General features: G+C 46.2%; 1 protein-coding gene across 1 annotated transcript in view; it reads right to left on the bottom strand.

Moving 5' to 3' along the window:
- The window catches only part of T265_08414 (hypothetical protein), a gene marked incomplete at both ends in the record, with an annotated part of 30,137 nt that extends 19,684 nt beyond the window's left edge, over window positions 1–10,453 (bottom strand). Inside the window, 6 exons of the mRNA XM_009174213.1 lie at window positions 1,296–1,464; window positions 1,505–1,577; window positions 1,623–1,686; window positions 8,752–8,902; window positions 8,949–9,120; window positions 10,392–10,453. Coding sequence (XP_009172477.1) covers window positions 1,296–1,464; window positions 1,505–1,577; window positions 1,623–1,686; window positions 8,752–8,902; window positions 8,949–9,120; window positions 10,392–10,453 — 691 coding nt within the window. The remainder of the gene's footprint in view (window positions 1–1,295; window positions 1,465–1,504; window positions 1,578–1,622; window positions 1,687–8,751; window positions 8,903–8,948; window positions 9,121–10,391) is intronic.
- Between the last annotated feature and the right edge of the window lie 7,045 nt (window positions 10,454–17,498).

Genomic DNA, 17,498 nt, shown 5'->3' with positions numbered 1-17,498 from the left:
AAATCCAGCACTGTCAATGGGCTGTCGAGTGGGTGGGTTGGGGGTTGGAAAAGGAGCTATGCATTGAAGGCAATAGCTTGGATGCATGAGCGCCATTGAGGGCGCAACTGGGCCATGTCTGACAATGTCACTAGCCATTGATGTGGTTCGTCTCGGGGTCCCCATCCAGGAAGACGGCAGTGATCAGCGCAGCTGAGTTTTCTGGTAATGGCTTTCATACTTCACTGCCAAGTCATGGTTTGACCACCTCTGACTCTCTCCCACCCTTCGCGTGGTTGTGAAAAAAGAGTCCTTCGAGGAAGTCGGTCGACTGACATACGCAGCACGTGGCCAAGCCAGCGCAACCTATGTAGTGTGATCAGTTCATCTATCGAGGGTGAATTATTTCTCCCGAATACCATTCGATGTACTTCGGGATTGCTGATCCGGTGTTCCCACCAGATTCGGGCAATGCTCCGAAGACATCGATGGTCAGACAGTGAAAGTCTTTTGACGTCCTCAGCGCGCAGCGGCCAGGCTTCTGTTTACGACATTAACCGAATGTACAGCGGAACTACCGACATTCAAAATACACAGATGTTGTGTCTTGTGTATAATACAAAGAGATTACTCAAAATCCACGATCAAACCACTAACGCACCAATTTCACCCATGAACAACATCTTGGCACTTTAGATGTCGACCCAACACAGTATCCGGATGGCCTTCAAACTACGGATTCCGTAAAGAGGTATTATATATACGCGAGTGAAACAAAACCACGTATCAGGGAACCAGCCCGCTGATCATGTACTTCATACTAAGAATAGAAAATAGCTAGTGACACTACTCCAGGTTTTGCGAGTGCTTCAGGTTGAAACACTATATTACTGTCATTTAAAATACTACTTGCTATTGTCACCGATCTAACACAGACACACATATACGTACTTGAAACTGATAGTATCTTCCTCTATTCATGTCAAACAAAGATTCTGAAACAACATTCCTGCTCGAAGTGCCGCCTGAAAGTGTCTTTTCCTTTATACATTACCTTCAGCGATCACAATAAGCACATGTTTCCACGTAAGAACAAAAATGATCTTAGTAGAGAGCAAACCAAGGCGACTTTCTACCTAGCGCTTTGCGACCCCGTGAAGGCGATTCTGCTACGAATATGCTTACTAGTCAAAAACTCTGAAAATTACTATAAAACTGCGTCTGTTTTGTACTAATCAGCAACCACGGCTACCTAAACATTTCCCTGCGGTCTGAATACAAGCACATGAAAAACAACTGATAATGCATTAGCTTACCCCACTCCTTTTTCTGGGCTAGAAGCTGTGTTGTGGTCCAGCGAATACCGCTCAGGAATGAAGCAAGCATTACCAAGAGGAAACCGATCATATTGAATTGTGCGGACTCATATGAAAACAGAATCAAGCCGCAGGAAATAAGAAACACCACCAAGACGAGTGACGCCCGCTGAAAATTGATAAACTCAATTATAAGTCAAGGCAGATACCTTTCTTTCCAAACGGAACAGGATGGAAAACATGAGAATGAAAACAATACTGGTTGATTTCGTCATGGTGTACCTGTAAGTGATTAATGGTCAATCGGCATTCGGACAGATTACTCACAAAGAAATGGTGATAAATTCAAAACTCCAATTAGAAAAACCGATGTCCAAAGCGCTTGATGTACCTAAACAAACAAAGCAGATGAATGGATTGGAAAAAATAGTTAAAAAAAGTGAGTTGTGCAAACCTATATGCAGTTTAGGCGTGTTTTCGAAGTGATTTTAGAGGGAACACGGCAACTGTGCTACCGAGTGTCTCCGCAACAAATGTTTTCTCGTGAAAACTTTGGTTACTCAACTTTCGCGGGAATTCTGCACGAAACCAGTAGAATTTAATTTCGATACGGGGGGTTACGTAGTTTTTGAGTTTGTGAATGCATGACGTGCTCCATCATCATCATCATCATCATCAAAGACAGCAACATCAGTGTTGGCACTGATGCTTCACTGCCGTACTTGTACGAGGGCTGGGATACTGCCAGGGCGCCCACACCTAGACAGGAGGACGATTAGGGTCGTCAACCAAAGCCTTTGGCTCAAAAGCCTAACCGCAAGGCAGCGGTGGTCCGCTGGAAATGCAAGTACATTACCATTTTTAAAGGAACACGTCGCCATACATGTTCCAACCCCCAATCTGGAGGGCCAGGAGACTGTGTTCGTTGGACCTCTACCCATGGACCAATCTGGTATGAGAGACTCTGTGAGCATCGTGTGGACACTCCCCAGTATAGCTCAATGGGTCGCCGAGGTACACAAACCGCCACACCACGGTAAGGTCCAGTCTCTTAGTGACGCGCTCCATCCGAACTGAATGTGTCACAGACCATTTTTCTCCATACTTCGGATTGCGACATGACGAGTGTAGTGCTTTGGACCTGCATAACGGTCCTCCAGCGTTTTTGTCCGACTACAATCAGATAAGTTTCGTGCCATCTAGATAAACTCATATAAGACTCATTTGGTAAACATAATCCTATTGTGCACTAACGCGCCCTTATATTCATCTTCATTACCGTAAATCCGTATTGCAACTGTAAGAAGCTCAAACGAATAGTGTTGTATGTGTATCCTGGGTCAAACTATTGGCCGCACCAAGCTCAGCCATAAAATATCCATGTGATCCGTCCGCATACCATACCGTCGTTGCTTACGACATCAACTGCCTGATAGTTGGTTAGTAAATATGGATCAATGAAATAGTAGATATTCATTGTAGTGTTTTTTCGTGGAGCATAAATCAGCTATCAACAAGCAGAAATATTTCGCTGACGCTTCTGAGGTGCACTTCCTTGAGAAAGGCACGTGACGAAAGTTTTCGTGCCAACAAAATGGTTTCGACGGGAGTATCTCATCTTGAGATTCTCAATGTGAAAGGAGTGCCGTCCATCTTGTATGCAGCCAACGGGTCACCTGACTATTATGTCTAGAAAAGACAACCGTGCACGAACCATAGATCTTAATAAGCACTAGCTTGCAAACTCAGGTTGCAGTTTGCCATTGATCTATTAGTTGGGCTGAGGAATTTTGTTGAAGACGTTTCACATCGTGTCTAGCTGTGTAGTGGTGCGGAGCGGTGTACATCACTTACACCTTTGAGCCACACAGTTGAACGAGATTTGAATTTGGTGTTGGGAATATGTCGGTATGAAAAGTCGGTACTATTCTAACTGTACAATCGACATCAGGTGATATATCTGTGGAAAAGTAGCTATCATATATATCGCAATGGTAAAGCTCTTTCCTGAAGAGACCATTACTAGTTAATCCTTTCAGGTGATCCCTCCTGAATAGCACAAGTGTACTCACTGGTGCTTACAACAATGGCCGTTTGTTTTCCTGACTTCGACGGTGTACTGAACTTGCGACTACCCCTACGCGCGCGCGCATAAACACATACTTTTCAGAGTCGGGTTGTTATCAAAACCAATTATTTGGAGTTGGATTTTATCAAAAATATATGGTCTGCGGTCTCCAACCCCGAAAATAAATCCAACATCAGACGCCCTGATAGCAGTCATGAGAAATAAACAAAGAAGGAACTGTAAGAGGCGTAGTAATTTATACCCGAAATGGCTTTTGTCGATGGCCTCGTTATCAGGTTTCCTAAGTTCACTAGTTGGCCTACGTTGTCCATGTAATACAAGATATTTTCTCATAACATATTCAAGTTATCCTGATTTTCGTGACCCGAGACTGGGTAGCACGAAACGAATTGCGTGTCGACAAGCCGATTCGTTGCAGTGAAAAAGCAACTTAGTCTGATCGAGAATTAAACTTCAATTTCAATTCAATTCAATTTATCACCTATAAACTATGGGCTATAGGCACATTGGTTCCAGCCGCTACAGTTTCGATCACCAGAAAACGGGAAAGTGGAATACAAAACCAAGTCTTGGAGGCGAAAGCATGCTCAGTTTGTTCGGAAGTTGGGTAGCTACGCATTGAAGGCAACAGCTTTGATGCACGAGAGCCATTGACTAAGCGAGTGAGTCCTTTCCGCCAGTGTCATTAACCACTGGTGATTTGAGTCCCGGGATTTCCATCCAGAGAAGGGGCAGTTGCCCACACGAATAAGTTTACTGGTTAGTGTTTTCGTAGTTCGTTGCCAGGTCATACACTTCCACCTCTCGGTCACTTCCACTTAGCACAGGGTTGGGAGAAAAGAGCTCTGTCAGGCAGACGGTCTTCTGGCATGCGGAGTACATGTCCTAACCAGGGTGACCCATGAAGCGTGAGTAATTCACCTATCGCAGGAGAGTTCTTCTTCCTAAGAACATCTGGCGCGCCTCAGCATTACTAATCCAATATTTCCCACCAAACCAGACCAATGCTTCGGAGGCACCGATGATCAAACGCTGGCATTTTCCGTAAGTCCTCTGCGCCTAGGGGCCACCTCTCTGATCCGTAAAACAGTGTGGATCGCACAACCGCGGTGTAAACTCTTCCCTTGACTGACAAGCTCACGTCACGTCGGCGTCATAGGTGTCGAAAGTTGGCAAAAGCTGCCGTGGCCTTTCCGATTCGAGAAACAATCTCATCTCCAGCCAGACCACCGGGACCCATACAACTACTCAGGTAAACAAATTTACATACCACGTCGATTGGCTCCCACCCAGTCTTGTAACAGTACTTTACATTTTGCAGGTGTGAAGCGCATGCCAAACGGTGCGGCGAAGTTATTTAGGTTTGCATTTAAATCGTTTGCATTTGGGAAGGATCTGAACCAAGGAGAGCAATATCGTCCGCATACTAAATGTCTGTGAGGGAACGTCCCTGGAGCATTTCGACTCCCGAGGTTCCAGGGGCAGGCAGAGAAATGTCAAACAGCATACAAATAACAAAGTTGAACAACAGAGGAGAAACAGGACAGCCTTGTCTTACATAGCTGATCGTGGTGAACTCAGGCGAGAGCTTCCCTTACACTCCTACGCGCCCACAGGAGTTCGCGTACAATGCCCTTACAAGGGAGAGAAATTAGGGACATACACTCATCTGCAAACTAATTTGGTTCTTTCGAGAGACTCACCTGGAACCCAGCTGGATCTCTTGTTTATGATGTTCTCAGGCAACTGAATGTGCTGCACCAGGCCGCCTCATGTTTCAGTCGATATTTGAAATATCGCGATACATGTATATATTTGTAATGTACTACTCATAAGGTTGCTGAGAACATCATAACCAAGAGATTCAGCTGGGTTCCAGGTGAGTCTCTCGAAAGAACCAAATTAGTTTGGAGATGAGTGCATATTCGCTAATTTCGTACAATTTGGTTTCAAGTAGAACATAAGGTTGACGAAAACCCGGGGACTGCGCCTACCTGAATGAGCCCCAGGAGGGCGAAACCGGTCGTGGGCTGTCGATGGATTTTCAGATACCTTATGAGTAGTACATTGCAACTATATATAGGAAGGGACACCTTTGACCGCCAGACACTGCCAAAGTTGCTGACGACCTACAGAATCGAAAGTAGTTTTCAAATCAAGAAAAACTACCAAAGTGGGACGTCTGAAGAAGTGGCGCTGTTCAAGAATTTGTCTCAAGGTAAAGATATGGTCGATTCATCCTCCACCAGGGTGAACCCCAGCTTGATTCTCACGAACCTGTCGCTCCTGATAATCCATCAATCTGCGCAAAGTAACGCCAGAGAACACCTTAGATGCGATGGATACCAGGCTGAAACAACGATGGTTTTCGCATGACATTCTTGCTCCCTTTTTGGAAACTGGTATGCTGGTCTACGAGCACCATTCGGCTGGTATTGTTTTCGTTCTAAATCCTCTGCAGTATGGTTGGCAGAATGTTCACCAGGACCTCGCCACCTTCTTTGAAGAGCTTGGGGTGTAGAAGATTCAGGCCAGGTGCCTTGTCGCGCTTGAAAATCTCGCGCTGATGGTGGGTTGGTGTCAATTTTCTCTTCGAGCCCGCTTGGTTCTTCCTATCGCAAAGAACAGTACGACTTTACCCCCAAACTGCCTCTGACTCGCTGTTCTTCGTCGGGCTGTTCCCCGTCGGCCTTCCTGGCATGGTTGAACCTTTGAGAACTGAGCTCCAGCCAGTATAGCCCGTAGGATCATTGCAGCACAGAAGCCCGACTACCACGACAAGGTAACAGCTTCGGGTCGGGAAATGGTCGGGGATTATAGAAGGAGTGACGCCATGACGATGAACAATTAATGCAACAGCAAAAATGGCACTACTAGCGAGAGCAATTTGCAGAGCAGCAAAGCGGATTTATTACCGAAGGGAACATACGTTTTCACTATCAAAACAAGATTACTCAGAAAACGCAACAATAAATTCCGCAACGCCTGTGGAAACAGTCACCACCTCGGATACTTTTATCGTTGGATGCGGCAAATCAGGTCAGAAGAGGAGCTGGAGACCACTCACCTATTGTCAGCGGGACCTTGCTCTAGCAGACAGTCAGCAAACTTGGCTGAAGAAAAGGAGTGCAACGGCACAAACCCATAACACCCAATGTAGTAACCGCCTCTAATTACGGGTGTATATGGTTGAACTGGTTACAACCAATAGTCAAGAATCTAATTATCGACCAACCTGTACACCTTCCGCACACATACACAATCAACACAGAAAAGCCTGCAGATATGCAGTCTTAACCACCCACAGAATGTAACCCTTACATGCATATCCTATTATTTTCAGGAAACGATTTAGCGGCCACGCTGACTAGTAAGTCCCACTCACTCTAGCTGGGGTTGGCAAGCTCATTAAGCAAACACAGACCTTATGATGCTTTCCAGCTGGCTCATCCGCTTCACACAAGAAGTGTTTTATCAGTTCACCAAACAGTCAAACCTCGGTCAGTCGATCTTCGCTAAGACAAACAGCGGCGCCAGGAACGGTGGAATCCATGTTGTTAAAAGTTGTATGGTAACGGCAGGAACAAGGTAGTGTGATTGGGCTCCTAGAGACAAACTGCAGAGCATCACCAGAAAAAAGCTAGAAGCTCAGTCACAGAAAACCTGAACGACTCCAGAGCAGTGGGCGAGCAGACCATGGAAAAGTATCCATCTACAATCAGACACATATATGACTTTTAAGATGTAAAAAACACTCGTCGTCAGCCGATGAAGCAAATCCACATTAAAGTGTGTGACAGTGGAATTTTACGCAATCCTACTTCACCTACTTCGCAGACTACAGGTAATCATTGAAACCAACCGACAGACTTCTAACCTACTGTCCACCTGTCGAAACCTTCAAGCAGGGACAAATTCCCAAGAGTCACACGTAGAGGTCGCGTTACAGACTTCACCGCGTGTAGTCTGCATCACTCAAACGTCGCCTTAACAGGTGGCATAATTACAAACTCAATTTCTGCCATCACTTTAGCCCAGAAAGATAGATGCGAACTGGGGGATCGATCGGTTCTGTGTTCGACCCTTATTTCTGACCTGAAAGTAGTGTTGATCATTGGTCGGTTCGTGGTTGGATGATCCTTGACCAGCATTTTTGTCCTCCTAATAGGCTGTAAGACAGTTGCTGCAAACTTCAATTGCATTTCTACTCAAAATGCAGGCCAGTGGAGTACATATGAACTACCTTTACGGGTATCAGTATCGAATTACGCGAACGACCAAATACTCCAGAAATTTCATTGGGGATTTCTTCCTTGTGTTGGGAAGCTTCGGTAAGGACCAAAGTTTCCCAGCATAATTCACTAGTTCGAATGCGTTTTTAACAAGGTCTTGGTTTCTTTCACTACTGTGCAGTGAAACACTGATTTCGCAGCATTCTGAATTTCAGACAGACCATGAAAATTCACCATCAAACTCAAATGAGTAGAATCGGATTCGACCAGCTTAGTAAGACTGTGAGGAAAAAATGTCCGTCTATGCACAGGAAACCTGTGGAATCCCGGATACGGGATTTAAGGAGTAGTATTACGATAGCGAAGTGAAAGCGAGTCCTTAAGCGCGGATTAATCCCCGGATGAACGCCGAACCGGGTTGAGAAATGGACTCACCCATGTGTCAGTCCACTATGAATGAAAATACAATGTACCAGCGCCATAATGCGCTACAAGTCAGGCACCTTGTAACAAAATAACAAAACCACTTATGACCTCATCATTACGAAATTCCGGACGGCAAATCCCATGAGGTTCAGAATTGACAAAAACATTATTTTGATCAACCGACACGGGGAACACCGAAAGTGAAGAGCAGGCGTGACAAAATTATATGGTAGCACCATGATGTTATTTTGCCCACAGATATTTAGACCATATAATCTAGCCGTTTCGATTTGGAACTCTCACAAGTCACTTGGACACGATTGTCGCTTTATTAACGCCTCTTCAAGGCACCCAATAACTACGTTTTGGGGTCATAGACGTTAGTTATACAATCATCTTTGGTGTGCCCAGAGGCATCTCAATCGGGTGGAGATCAGAAATGGACAGTGGTTAGCGCCATGGTAAGGGACCTATGACGGTTAGGGTGAATTAGAGCGAAGTAAAGACACAATTTCACAAGCGATCGCTGAATCTACCAGCGACTATTTCCAACTTGTCTGTCGGGCAGGTCTGCATAGCTTCTCATGTTTTGCATTGCTAAATAATAAGTACGACAATAAAAAACTTGAATTAGACACTGAACGATGCCAAGTACCATGTCAAGTACAAATTGTACTCTACCTGGGGAAAATGCGCAATACCAACTCACCTGCGATGGCAACCGTTTTCACATATTTAGACCAAGGCAATTCGAAACGCTGAGTCCGATTATACCAGCGACACCATTCACGAATAAGCCAAGCGAGTATAAACTTCGAGCACATATGTAAAAATGTTATTGACAGAGGATACGGAAATACCTGAAATTCATGTATAAGCTCAAGTATAACTATATCATCCGCTTACTTTAATGCAGCGATTGTTGAAGAACGTGAGCGAGATGGAGAAACAATAGAAAAGTAGCGTAAGTGGTATGGTTCTGACGAGCAACAAGACCGTCGGTTGTTTGCTAGAATGCATTGTGAGGCCGAAACGGGCGCGTGGGCAGTGCGGGTCACTTCTCGGACATGAATGACAGCTGAAGTAGGTTGAAAAAACAATAAGTGATGATGATTCAGCCTTGACCATTTTTCGGTGCAAAGCTACTGTAGGAGCCGAGGGCATGACGACTGATATAGCGCTAAGTTGCCTGAGCCTGTACAGTGATAGTCGAAAAGTTAGGATCGGGTTAAAAACACGGACCTTCAGATCGGTAGTTTTGCCTCCTAACCACTAAGTAATCTCAAGCTCAGGAATAGCTTAGAAGGGATAACAGGAAGCATGACGATAAGAAAGTAACTAGGACATGGACGTCCATTAGCTATTTGTCATGTGTCTTAACGAAATATGTGGTTGACTTGGTCTATACGTCGACGGTTACAAAGGCTCACTTCCAGCATCGCTGTAGGCTTTGGACTATTCAGAGCATAAAGACGGAGCTTAAATGACATAAATGGAAGTAGCCTATCAAATGAGCCAAACGGATCAACCAGGGCCTGCATTACTGATGAGCCATAACTAGAATGTTCTATAGATAGTCATGATTCCACCTGATGAGCATTGGAATCCACATCTAGAAACATTGCACGCTTAGAGTACCAAACTGGTTAGTGTACGAAGGCATTTTATTGGGGTTCTGGCCTGTACATCGATGGTCCGCAGTAAGTCTGAGTACTGTTGCAGGTTCAGTTATCTGATATATTCGAAGTTAAGACGGATCTGGTAAATCTACTCTATTCAACGACGCCAACCAAAACCATGTATCAACAGGTTCGCCACGAGGAGACTAGAGGTTACCGTGGTGTGGCGGTTTGTGGGACCCATGACCCATTGAGCGATACTGGGTAGTGTCCGGGCAACACTCAGAGTCTCTCATACCAGGTCGCTCAATGGTTATAAATCTGACCAAGTCTACTGGTCCTCCAGGTTGGGGGTTGAGCATGTGTGGCGACTTGTTCTATAAACATTGTAACGCATTTGCATTTCCTGTCAAACAGCTGCCTTGCGGTTAGGCTTTTTAGCCAAAGGCTTCGGTTGATGACCCTAGTTGTCCCCCTGTCTAAGTTTGGGCGCCCTGACAGTATCCCAGCCCACGTACAACCATGACACTTACAGCTAACAACACTCTTATGCCACATCGGCCGTAGCGTGGTGTCATCAGCCGGGTCGCCTTAGTTGCTGCATACAGCAGGGCGCGTAAGTAAAAACATGCTACTGCTGACGTCTCCCTTTTTATACTATCATGTTTTCCCTACCCTATCCCACCCAAAGTTGAATACTCTATCCACAGATCCCAGCAACAGGACTCACCGTTTCGCTCGCAGTGCATCACGTTCAGCTGCAACTTCTGCACGTCCGAGTTCAGTGACCATTCTAAACACTTCGAATTCTGTTTTCCACCGCCGAAAGCCTGTCTACTTAACCGCCTTTAATGTTTGCACACTGAAGCAAGCAGGACAATAAGTGGCCCTTGCTCGTCCGCCGGATTCCCTCTGTATTGCTATATGTTGTCCGTCAGAAAGAAGGATGTAGGACGCACGTGTCGTCGTCGAACTCACTGCCCCGTCGCTCTCATCCAGGGTCCGGCTGCGCATCTTTAGTGATGCAGAGGCCACTGCAGCCGGATATACTGGGGTGGGTATTGTATTGAGCGACTGGGCGGAAGCGTCTCTACTTGTCTGGATACCCGTTGATAGGCACCTCTACGCGTTCCGTTTGGCAAAGTCTGTGAGAAAATCTTGAGGAGGTGAGGCAATTGTTTTGTTGTGTCTGTTTACCACCCGACTAACTGTAGCTCTGAATCTGCCGATGATATTTTCTATGACGCTCCAGAAATAGAATAAAGGTGGACGAGGAAGAGACTTAGTGTTAGTTTACTACAATCATTCCGAAGCACCTACACCTCCAGACATTCACTCAGGCAATCTGGATAAAAACTGACAACAAGAACGTCACTGACATCGGTTGGCAGGCATATCTTGTAGTGCCTCTAACCAGGCACATTGAGGACCACGCGGTCCCCAACCTGGAAGGTGAGTAGCACCGACAGCACCCAAGCGTTTCGTGATCTCCTTCATACTCCTCTGCCAAGTGAAGGCTTGGTCACCTCTCTGTTTACGCCACTCTGAGTTGGGCATGGAAAATGGCACTCTCTTCGGCAAATGATGGTTCGGGATACGCAACACATATCCCAACCAACGCAGCTTCTGGTGCTGGAAACATTCTTCAATGGAAGTATCCTTTGCACGACCGAAAACTCGCTTTCTAACTGCCTCGTTACGAATACGCCGGCACTAACCCACACGAGCTATGGTCCTGAGACAACGATTGTCGAATACCTGAAGACGTCAGCGAAGTAATCAGGGACCAAGACGGCTTCCTGATATGCAGCAAAGCAGAACGTTTGGACCGCTGGACACAGTACTTCGAGAAGCAATTCAGCTGGCCATCTGCTACCTCCAATCCAGAAACCTGGCCTTCAATAGAAAGGTGGACCGTAAATATGGATTCGCCTTCAGTCTCAGAAGTGTCCGAAGGTATTTCTCTACTCAAGCGTCATCCTGCTGTTGGTCCTGACGACCTTACCACACGCTCTTTTCAAGGATGGTAGTGGATTCCTAATCCAGTGCCTGTCTAGCCCATTTGGGTCCATCTGGAGGGAGACCATCCCAGACAACCGGGGTGAATCGATAGTGGTGCCCACCTTCGAAAAGGGTACTTGCAGTGAATGTAGTAACCACAGGGGTGTTAGTTTGACTCCTGATGTGACGAGGCTTGTGGCGTCACTGATTCTCGCAAAACCTTGACTCGTGAGAATCAAGGGGAATTTCGAACGGGTAGAGGCTGCGTTAACCACATCTTCATACTCCGTCAGGTGTGAGAGCAACGCCACATGTACAAACGACCTACAATCTTCAAGGGTGCGTACAATTCTGTCGGTCGGTGAATACCGTCAACTGCATTTGTTCAACAGGTATTCCCCAGATGTTTATAAACATAATCCGATCCCTATATTCACATACTTCTGGGCGGGTGAGAATGCATGGTGAGCTCTCCAAAAGCCTCCCTACAAAAAGTGGTGTCCGACAAGGATGTCCACCCCCTCCATTCTTGTTTAACTTCGTCAATGAGGCGAACGACGGAAGGTCTTAAAAATCCTGCGTTCAAATCGCTGCCGGCAACAACGTTGTCGATCTAGAGTATGCGGACGACATCGCCCTCACCCTTGAAGACCAAAGCGAAGCACAAACACTGTTGAATAGACTGACCACCGTCATACCATCTTTTGGCATGCAACTCGCACCTTCAAAGTGCAGAGTTATGCTTCAGAAAGTGCACTCTCTGAACATTTCCATCACAATTCAAGAAGGATCACTAGATGTTGTGGAAAACTTTACATACTTCGGCAGTTGCATTACCTCTGACGGAAATCTGTTTGATAAAGTCAGTGCACGAATTCCAAAGGCCAGAATCAAGTTTGCTAAGCTGCGTTACTTGTGGCGTCAAAAAGGCATATCACTGGGCCTTAAGGGTCGCGTGTACCAAGCTATAGTAAGGACTGTAGTTGTATGAGTGCGAGACGTGGCCTATACGGACAAATGATGTGAGGCATTTCCGGGTTTTTGACCACCGAGGTCTCAGAAACGTTGCGGGTTTTGGATGGCGTCAGAGGAGAAGTAGCAAGGTAGTTAGAAAACGGGTGCTTGGTTGTACAGCAGGTACCTCAATCGCGGAGAACATCCAGAAACATCAAGGGTGGTGGTGGCTCAATCATATGCTATGCATATCGAAACACCGTCTGCATATAGATCACATAAATATGAGAGTTCCTTTGAATCCCGTTCCCGTCCATTCGGCAGACATGTCCATTTTGACACGTTCCGAAAATTATACTCACGCTGTGTGCTTCAGAGCTACAAGCCAGAGAACGGGCAGGATATTGATCAGCTCCTAAGGCAACTAAAATCATTAGCCAAAGACTGTGGAGACGAAATCAGTAGCTACAACTGAATATCAAGATGAATGCGTACGGGATGCTATAGTTAATGACCTGGTGCCATCGTCCATCCACGAAAAACTTTCAGCACAGAGTTAAGCCACCCTGAAAAAGAGTACTAACTTGCTAAATCTCACGAGCTCGCTCACAAACAGCCGGAATCACATGTTAGTAGCGATTCCACTCGTTTCACAGAATCCTGAACTAATTTTCGATCCGACCAGTTCCTGTAACGTACGTCCAAACGTTATCTCTGTGGTTATGATAGACATTCTCGTTCGAATCGCCCCCCTCGAGAAGCCGCTTGTAACTTTGCGGTAACCTCGGTCACCGCCGCGTGTGCCGTTCAAAAGGTGCCACCAAGTTCCACACAAATTGTGCAATTAAGCCAACTTTGTCGTCGTTATTCGACGAAGCAGCGCCTACCTGCCTGATAACTGCAACCACAACTGTCGAACTCAACGGCACCGCTCTCCGTGCTCTGATCGATATAGAAAGCTCCTGTAGTTTCATTAACTCCTACCACTACACCCGTCACAACAGCCAATAAATCACTACCCTACCGGAAGACCGATCACCTCTGTGTTTCTGTCAGATACAGAGGTACATCATTCATTCAAGGATCCTGAAGAAAAATTAGCCCACATTGGCAGAGAATTTCTACTTGATGTTTCGCCGGCCACTTGACGAAGGCAATGTTCCATCTGTTTAGTAGTGATTGTCACACCAACAAGCAAAACTAATGGCCGAATGTTTATCGGGAGCTACAGGCATATTAGCCTCACTAGCGTACCGTGCAAAGTGATGGAACGCATTCTGAAGCGGGCTATCATAGATCACCTTCCTACCAACAATTTGATATCCCGATTTCAGCACTGATTTTCGCCCAACCGTTCCTGCGTGGCGAACAGGATCAAATTTATGCACAGGTTAACTCAAACTAAATGGGAAGGACTCAGGTCGGATGCAATATTCCTCGACTTTTAAAAACCATTCGATCTAGTCCCACATGCTACACTGCCCCGCAAACTTAAGTCTTACAGAATTCATGGGTAAATTCTATGCTAGATTAGGTCGTTCTTATCAGACAGAACATTCCGAGTGAAAGCAGACTAGACCTACTCTTCTACGGCGCGGGTCTCCACTGGAATTTCTCAAGGCTGTATTAGGTTCACTTCCATTTCCAATCTATGTCATCGACCTTCCATATCTCCTTCTTCCAGACTACTTGAAACTCTGGAGTTCTAATGCCAGTGCCAGTCGTTGGACTGACATCTTCCTCTGAATAACGAAAAGTGCGTCCATATGCCATTCGGAGGGGAGCCGGCGAACGCCTTTGTCATAAGTGGTGAGAATGGACCAGAAGACATTACAAGGATGGATGACAAAAAGGATTTGGGAATCTGGCTCTCTGGCATCATGAGAAATCGGCTCAAAAGGCATTTTCCATTCGACGGATGATTCGGCGCACATTTTCCATATTACTTTCATAGACTTTCAAACGCTCTATGGGGTCTACATCAGACCGCTTCTTGAACATGCCAAACAAGTTGTCTACTCAGGACTCAAGAAGGACATAACCTTCACCGAGCGTGTCCAACGAGCTAATACCAAAATGGTTGCCAGCCTTGAATCTGTGGACTACGAAACGCGTCTCCGGTGCTTGATCTCTTTCCTCTGGAGTGTAACACTTGCGAACTGCTATTTTTCATGCTCATTATCATCTTCCTTTTCCCTATCTATATCAGTCATATCACTGTGCAAAATTTTGCTTCACTGAAATACAATCGCTTCTTGGGTCCAACGTGACTTTGAGACTTTTGCTGAGTGACTGTTGTTGTGACTGCTGGTTGGCTGGAATTGGCTGCTACTAGCTCTAAACATGAACAAAAATTTTAGCTAGAAACACGACTAATCTATTCACACCTGTGGATTAATATTGCGATCACCGGAGATTTGGAATACCAGGAAGGTAGAAATTTTCTTCTTGGTGTGGTGGTTCAACGGAATGCGGAACTACGGAATCTCCTATTGTGAACTCTGAGTCAAGATTTGTTTGGATTTTTCTCCCTGTGACTTTGTATCTGACTTATTTGTAATTTGTTCTGTTCACTAGAGACCCCATAGGGCCGACTATGGGGAGGCCTAGTACTTACTTATGTCCTGTTTTGCACCATTGACCCAACCGACACGCGACGGGGATGTTAGGGAGCTTTTTATGCCCAGAGAGCGGGATCTTTGTTAGGCGACAATGTTTCCCATTTCGGGTAGTTGGTGCGTGCAATAACCTTCCCCCAACGGTTGTACAAACTGTTCTACTGCGGAGTCCGAAGCACTGTTAGACACTTATTTGTGCGAGTCCTCACGCTTTTAAGCATACTGGTAGCGCTGAGAGCAGCACTTCGCCCTTTTTACGTAATTGCCTTTGAAGTGAACGGAAGCGGTTGAAGGAGAGGAACAAAACCGACCCGGGTGAATTGGGTGAAAGCCTCGATCTTGTGTATGAATCAGTGATGAACTCAAGATCATTGTAATGCCGTTGGCCACCGGTGACCATGTGTTTACTGGGTCTGCACTGACGTTCTATTCGGGCATTATATCCTAGGTGTACACGGAAAGAAAATTTCATTCGGCTTACGCTTATGCCTACCGGCAGTAAGCGTTGAATCATCATCTCTTCTCGCCAGTTGCTTGGCGGAATTCCACACCGACGACAACTTACCGCCCGCAGTAAGGCGTTGATACGGCCGAGAAGCTTATCGCACGAAAGTCTAACTAGGCATCGGGTCACTTGCCGCTCCGGCATCATACTGAGCTCTGATTGGTCGAAAGTCTAGATTGAAAAGCTAATCGTGACCCGGTATTGGACGAATGCCAAAGCTGCATTCAGAAGGTCTCAGAACTTCCAGGTTAGCACCGCCTATGTAGTGTGTCAAAATCGCACAGTCGACGAGAAACCGCGTGGAGCTGAAACGGGACGTAAATGGGCGGATGATAGCGAACACAAACGACGAGGGGTGCACGGAAACGGGAGAAGTTCTGTCAACCAGCACGTGATCCAACACACAACTAAGAACAGCACTGACGGAACACAAACATATATTCCAAAACAACAGAAGGGGCGGCGTCCCCACGAACGAGCGACAAGCGAAACGGAATTGTGTACAAGTCCGAACCGACAAGTGTCAGCCTGACCAAACAAGTCAACAGAAGAAGAGTTGTCATTGATGGAGGCCACGCGTTCCTTTTTCATATCGAGGTCCAGGGAATGGGAATCTACCTGGGAAAGAAAGAAATAGATAGAAATATCTTAGGCGCGCATTTAAAATCATCAGGAGAGTTTCGGTTCTGTTACANTTTGTTCTGTTCACTAGAGACCCCATAGGGCCGACTATGGGGAGGCCTAGTACTTACTTATGTCCTGTTTTGCACCATTGACCCAACCGACACGCGACGGGGATGTTAGGGAGCTTTTTATGCCCAGAGAGCGGGATCTTTGTTAGGCGACAATGTTTCCCATTTCGGGTAGTTGGTGCGTGCAATAACCTTCCCCCAACGGTTGTACAAACTGTTCTACTGCGGAGTCCGAAGCACTGTTAGACACTTATTTGTGCGAGTCCTCACGCTTTTAAGCATACTGGTAGCGCTGAGAGCAGCACTTCGCCCTTTTTACGTAATTGCCTTTGAAGTGAACGGAAGCGGTTGAAGGAGAGGAACAAAACCGACCCGGGTGAATTGGGTGAAAGCCTCGATCTTGTGTATGAATCAGTGATGAACTCAAGATCATTGTAATGCCGTTGGCCACCGGTGACCATGTGTTTACTGGGTCTGCACTGACGTTCTATTCGGGCATTATATCCTAGGTGTACACGGAAAGAAAATTTCATTCGGCTTACGCTTATGCCTACCGGCAGTAAGCGTTGAATCATCATCTCTTCTCGCCAGTTGCTTGGCGGAATTCCACACCGACGACAACTTACCGCCCGCAGTAAGGCGTTGATACGGCCGAGAAGCTTATCGCACGAAAGACTAACTAGGCATCGGGTCACTTGCCGCTCCGGCATCATACTGAGCTCTGATTGGTCGAAAGTCTAGATTGAAAAGCTAATCGTGACCCGGTATTGGACGAATGCCAAAGCTGCATTCAGAAGGTCTCAGAACTTCCAGGTTAGCACCGCCTATGTAGTGTGTCAAAATCGCACAGTCGACGAAATAGATAAAATATCTTAGGCGCGCATTTAAAATCATCAGGAGAGTTTCGGTTCTGTTACATGGCTCCCCGTCGACAAAGGCACTGTCCTTAGTGCCTCATTGTGGTATAGAAACTGCTGCACCTCCTGGTGCCGGGACCTCAACGGTGTTTTCGGCTATCGGGAGTGTACCCGGGGGGGGCTGAAATCAGATCGGTGTTTAAGGGATCA

Source organism: Opisthorchis viverrini, assembly GCF_000715545.1.
Source record: "Opisthorchis viverrini unplaced genomic scaffold opera_v5_220, whole genome shotgun sequence".
NCBI classification, from domain to species: Eukaryota; Metazoa; Platyhelminthes; class Trematoda; order Opisthorchiida; family Opisthorchiidae; genus Opisthorchis; species Opisthorchis viverrini.
The sequence above is the reverse complement of the archived record's forward strand: the minus strand, read 5'-3'. Positions and strand labels throughout refer to the sequence as shown.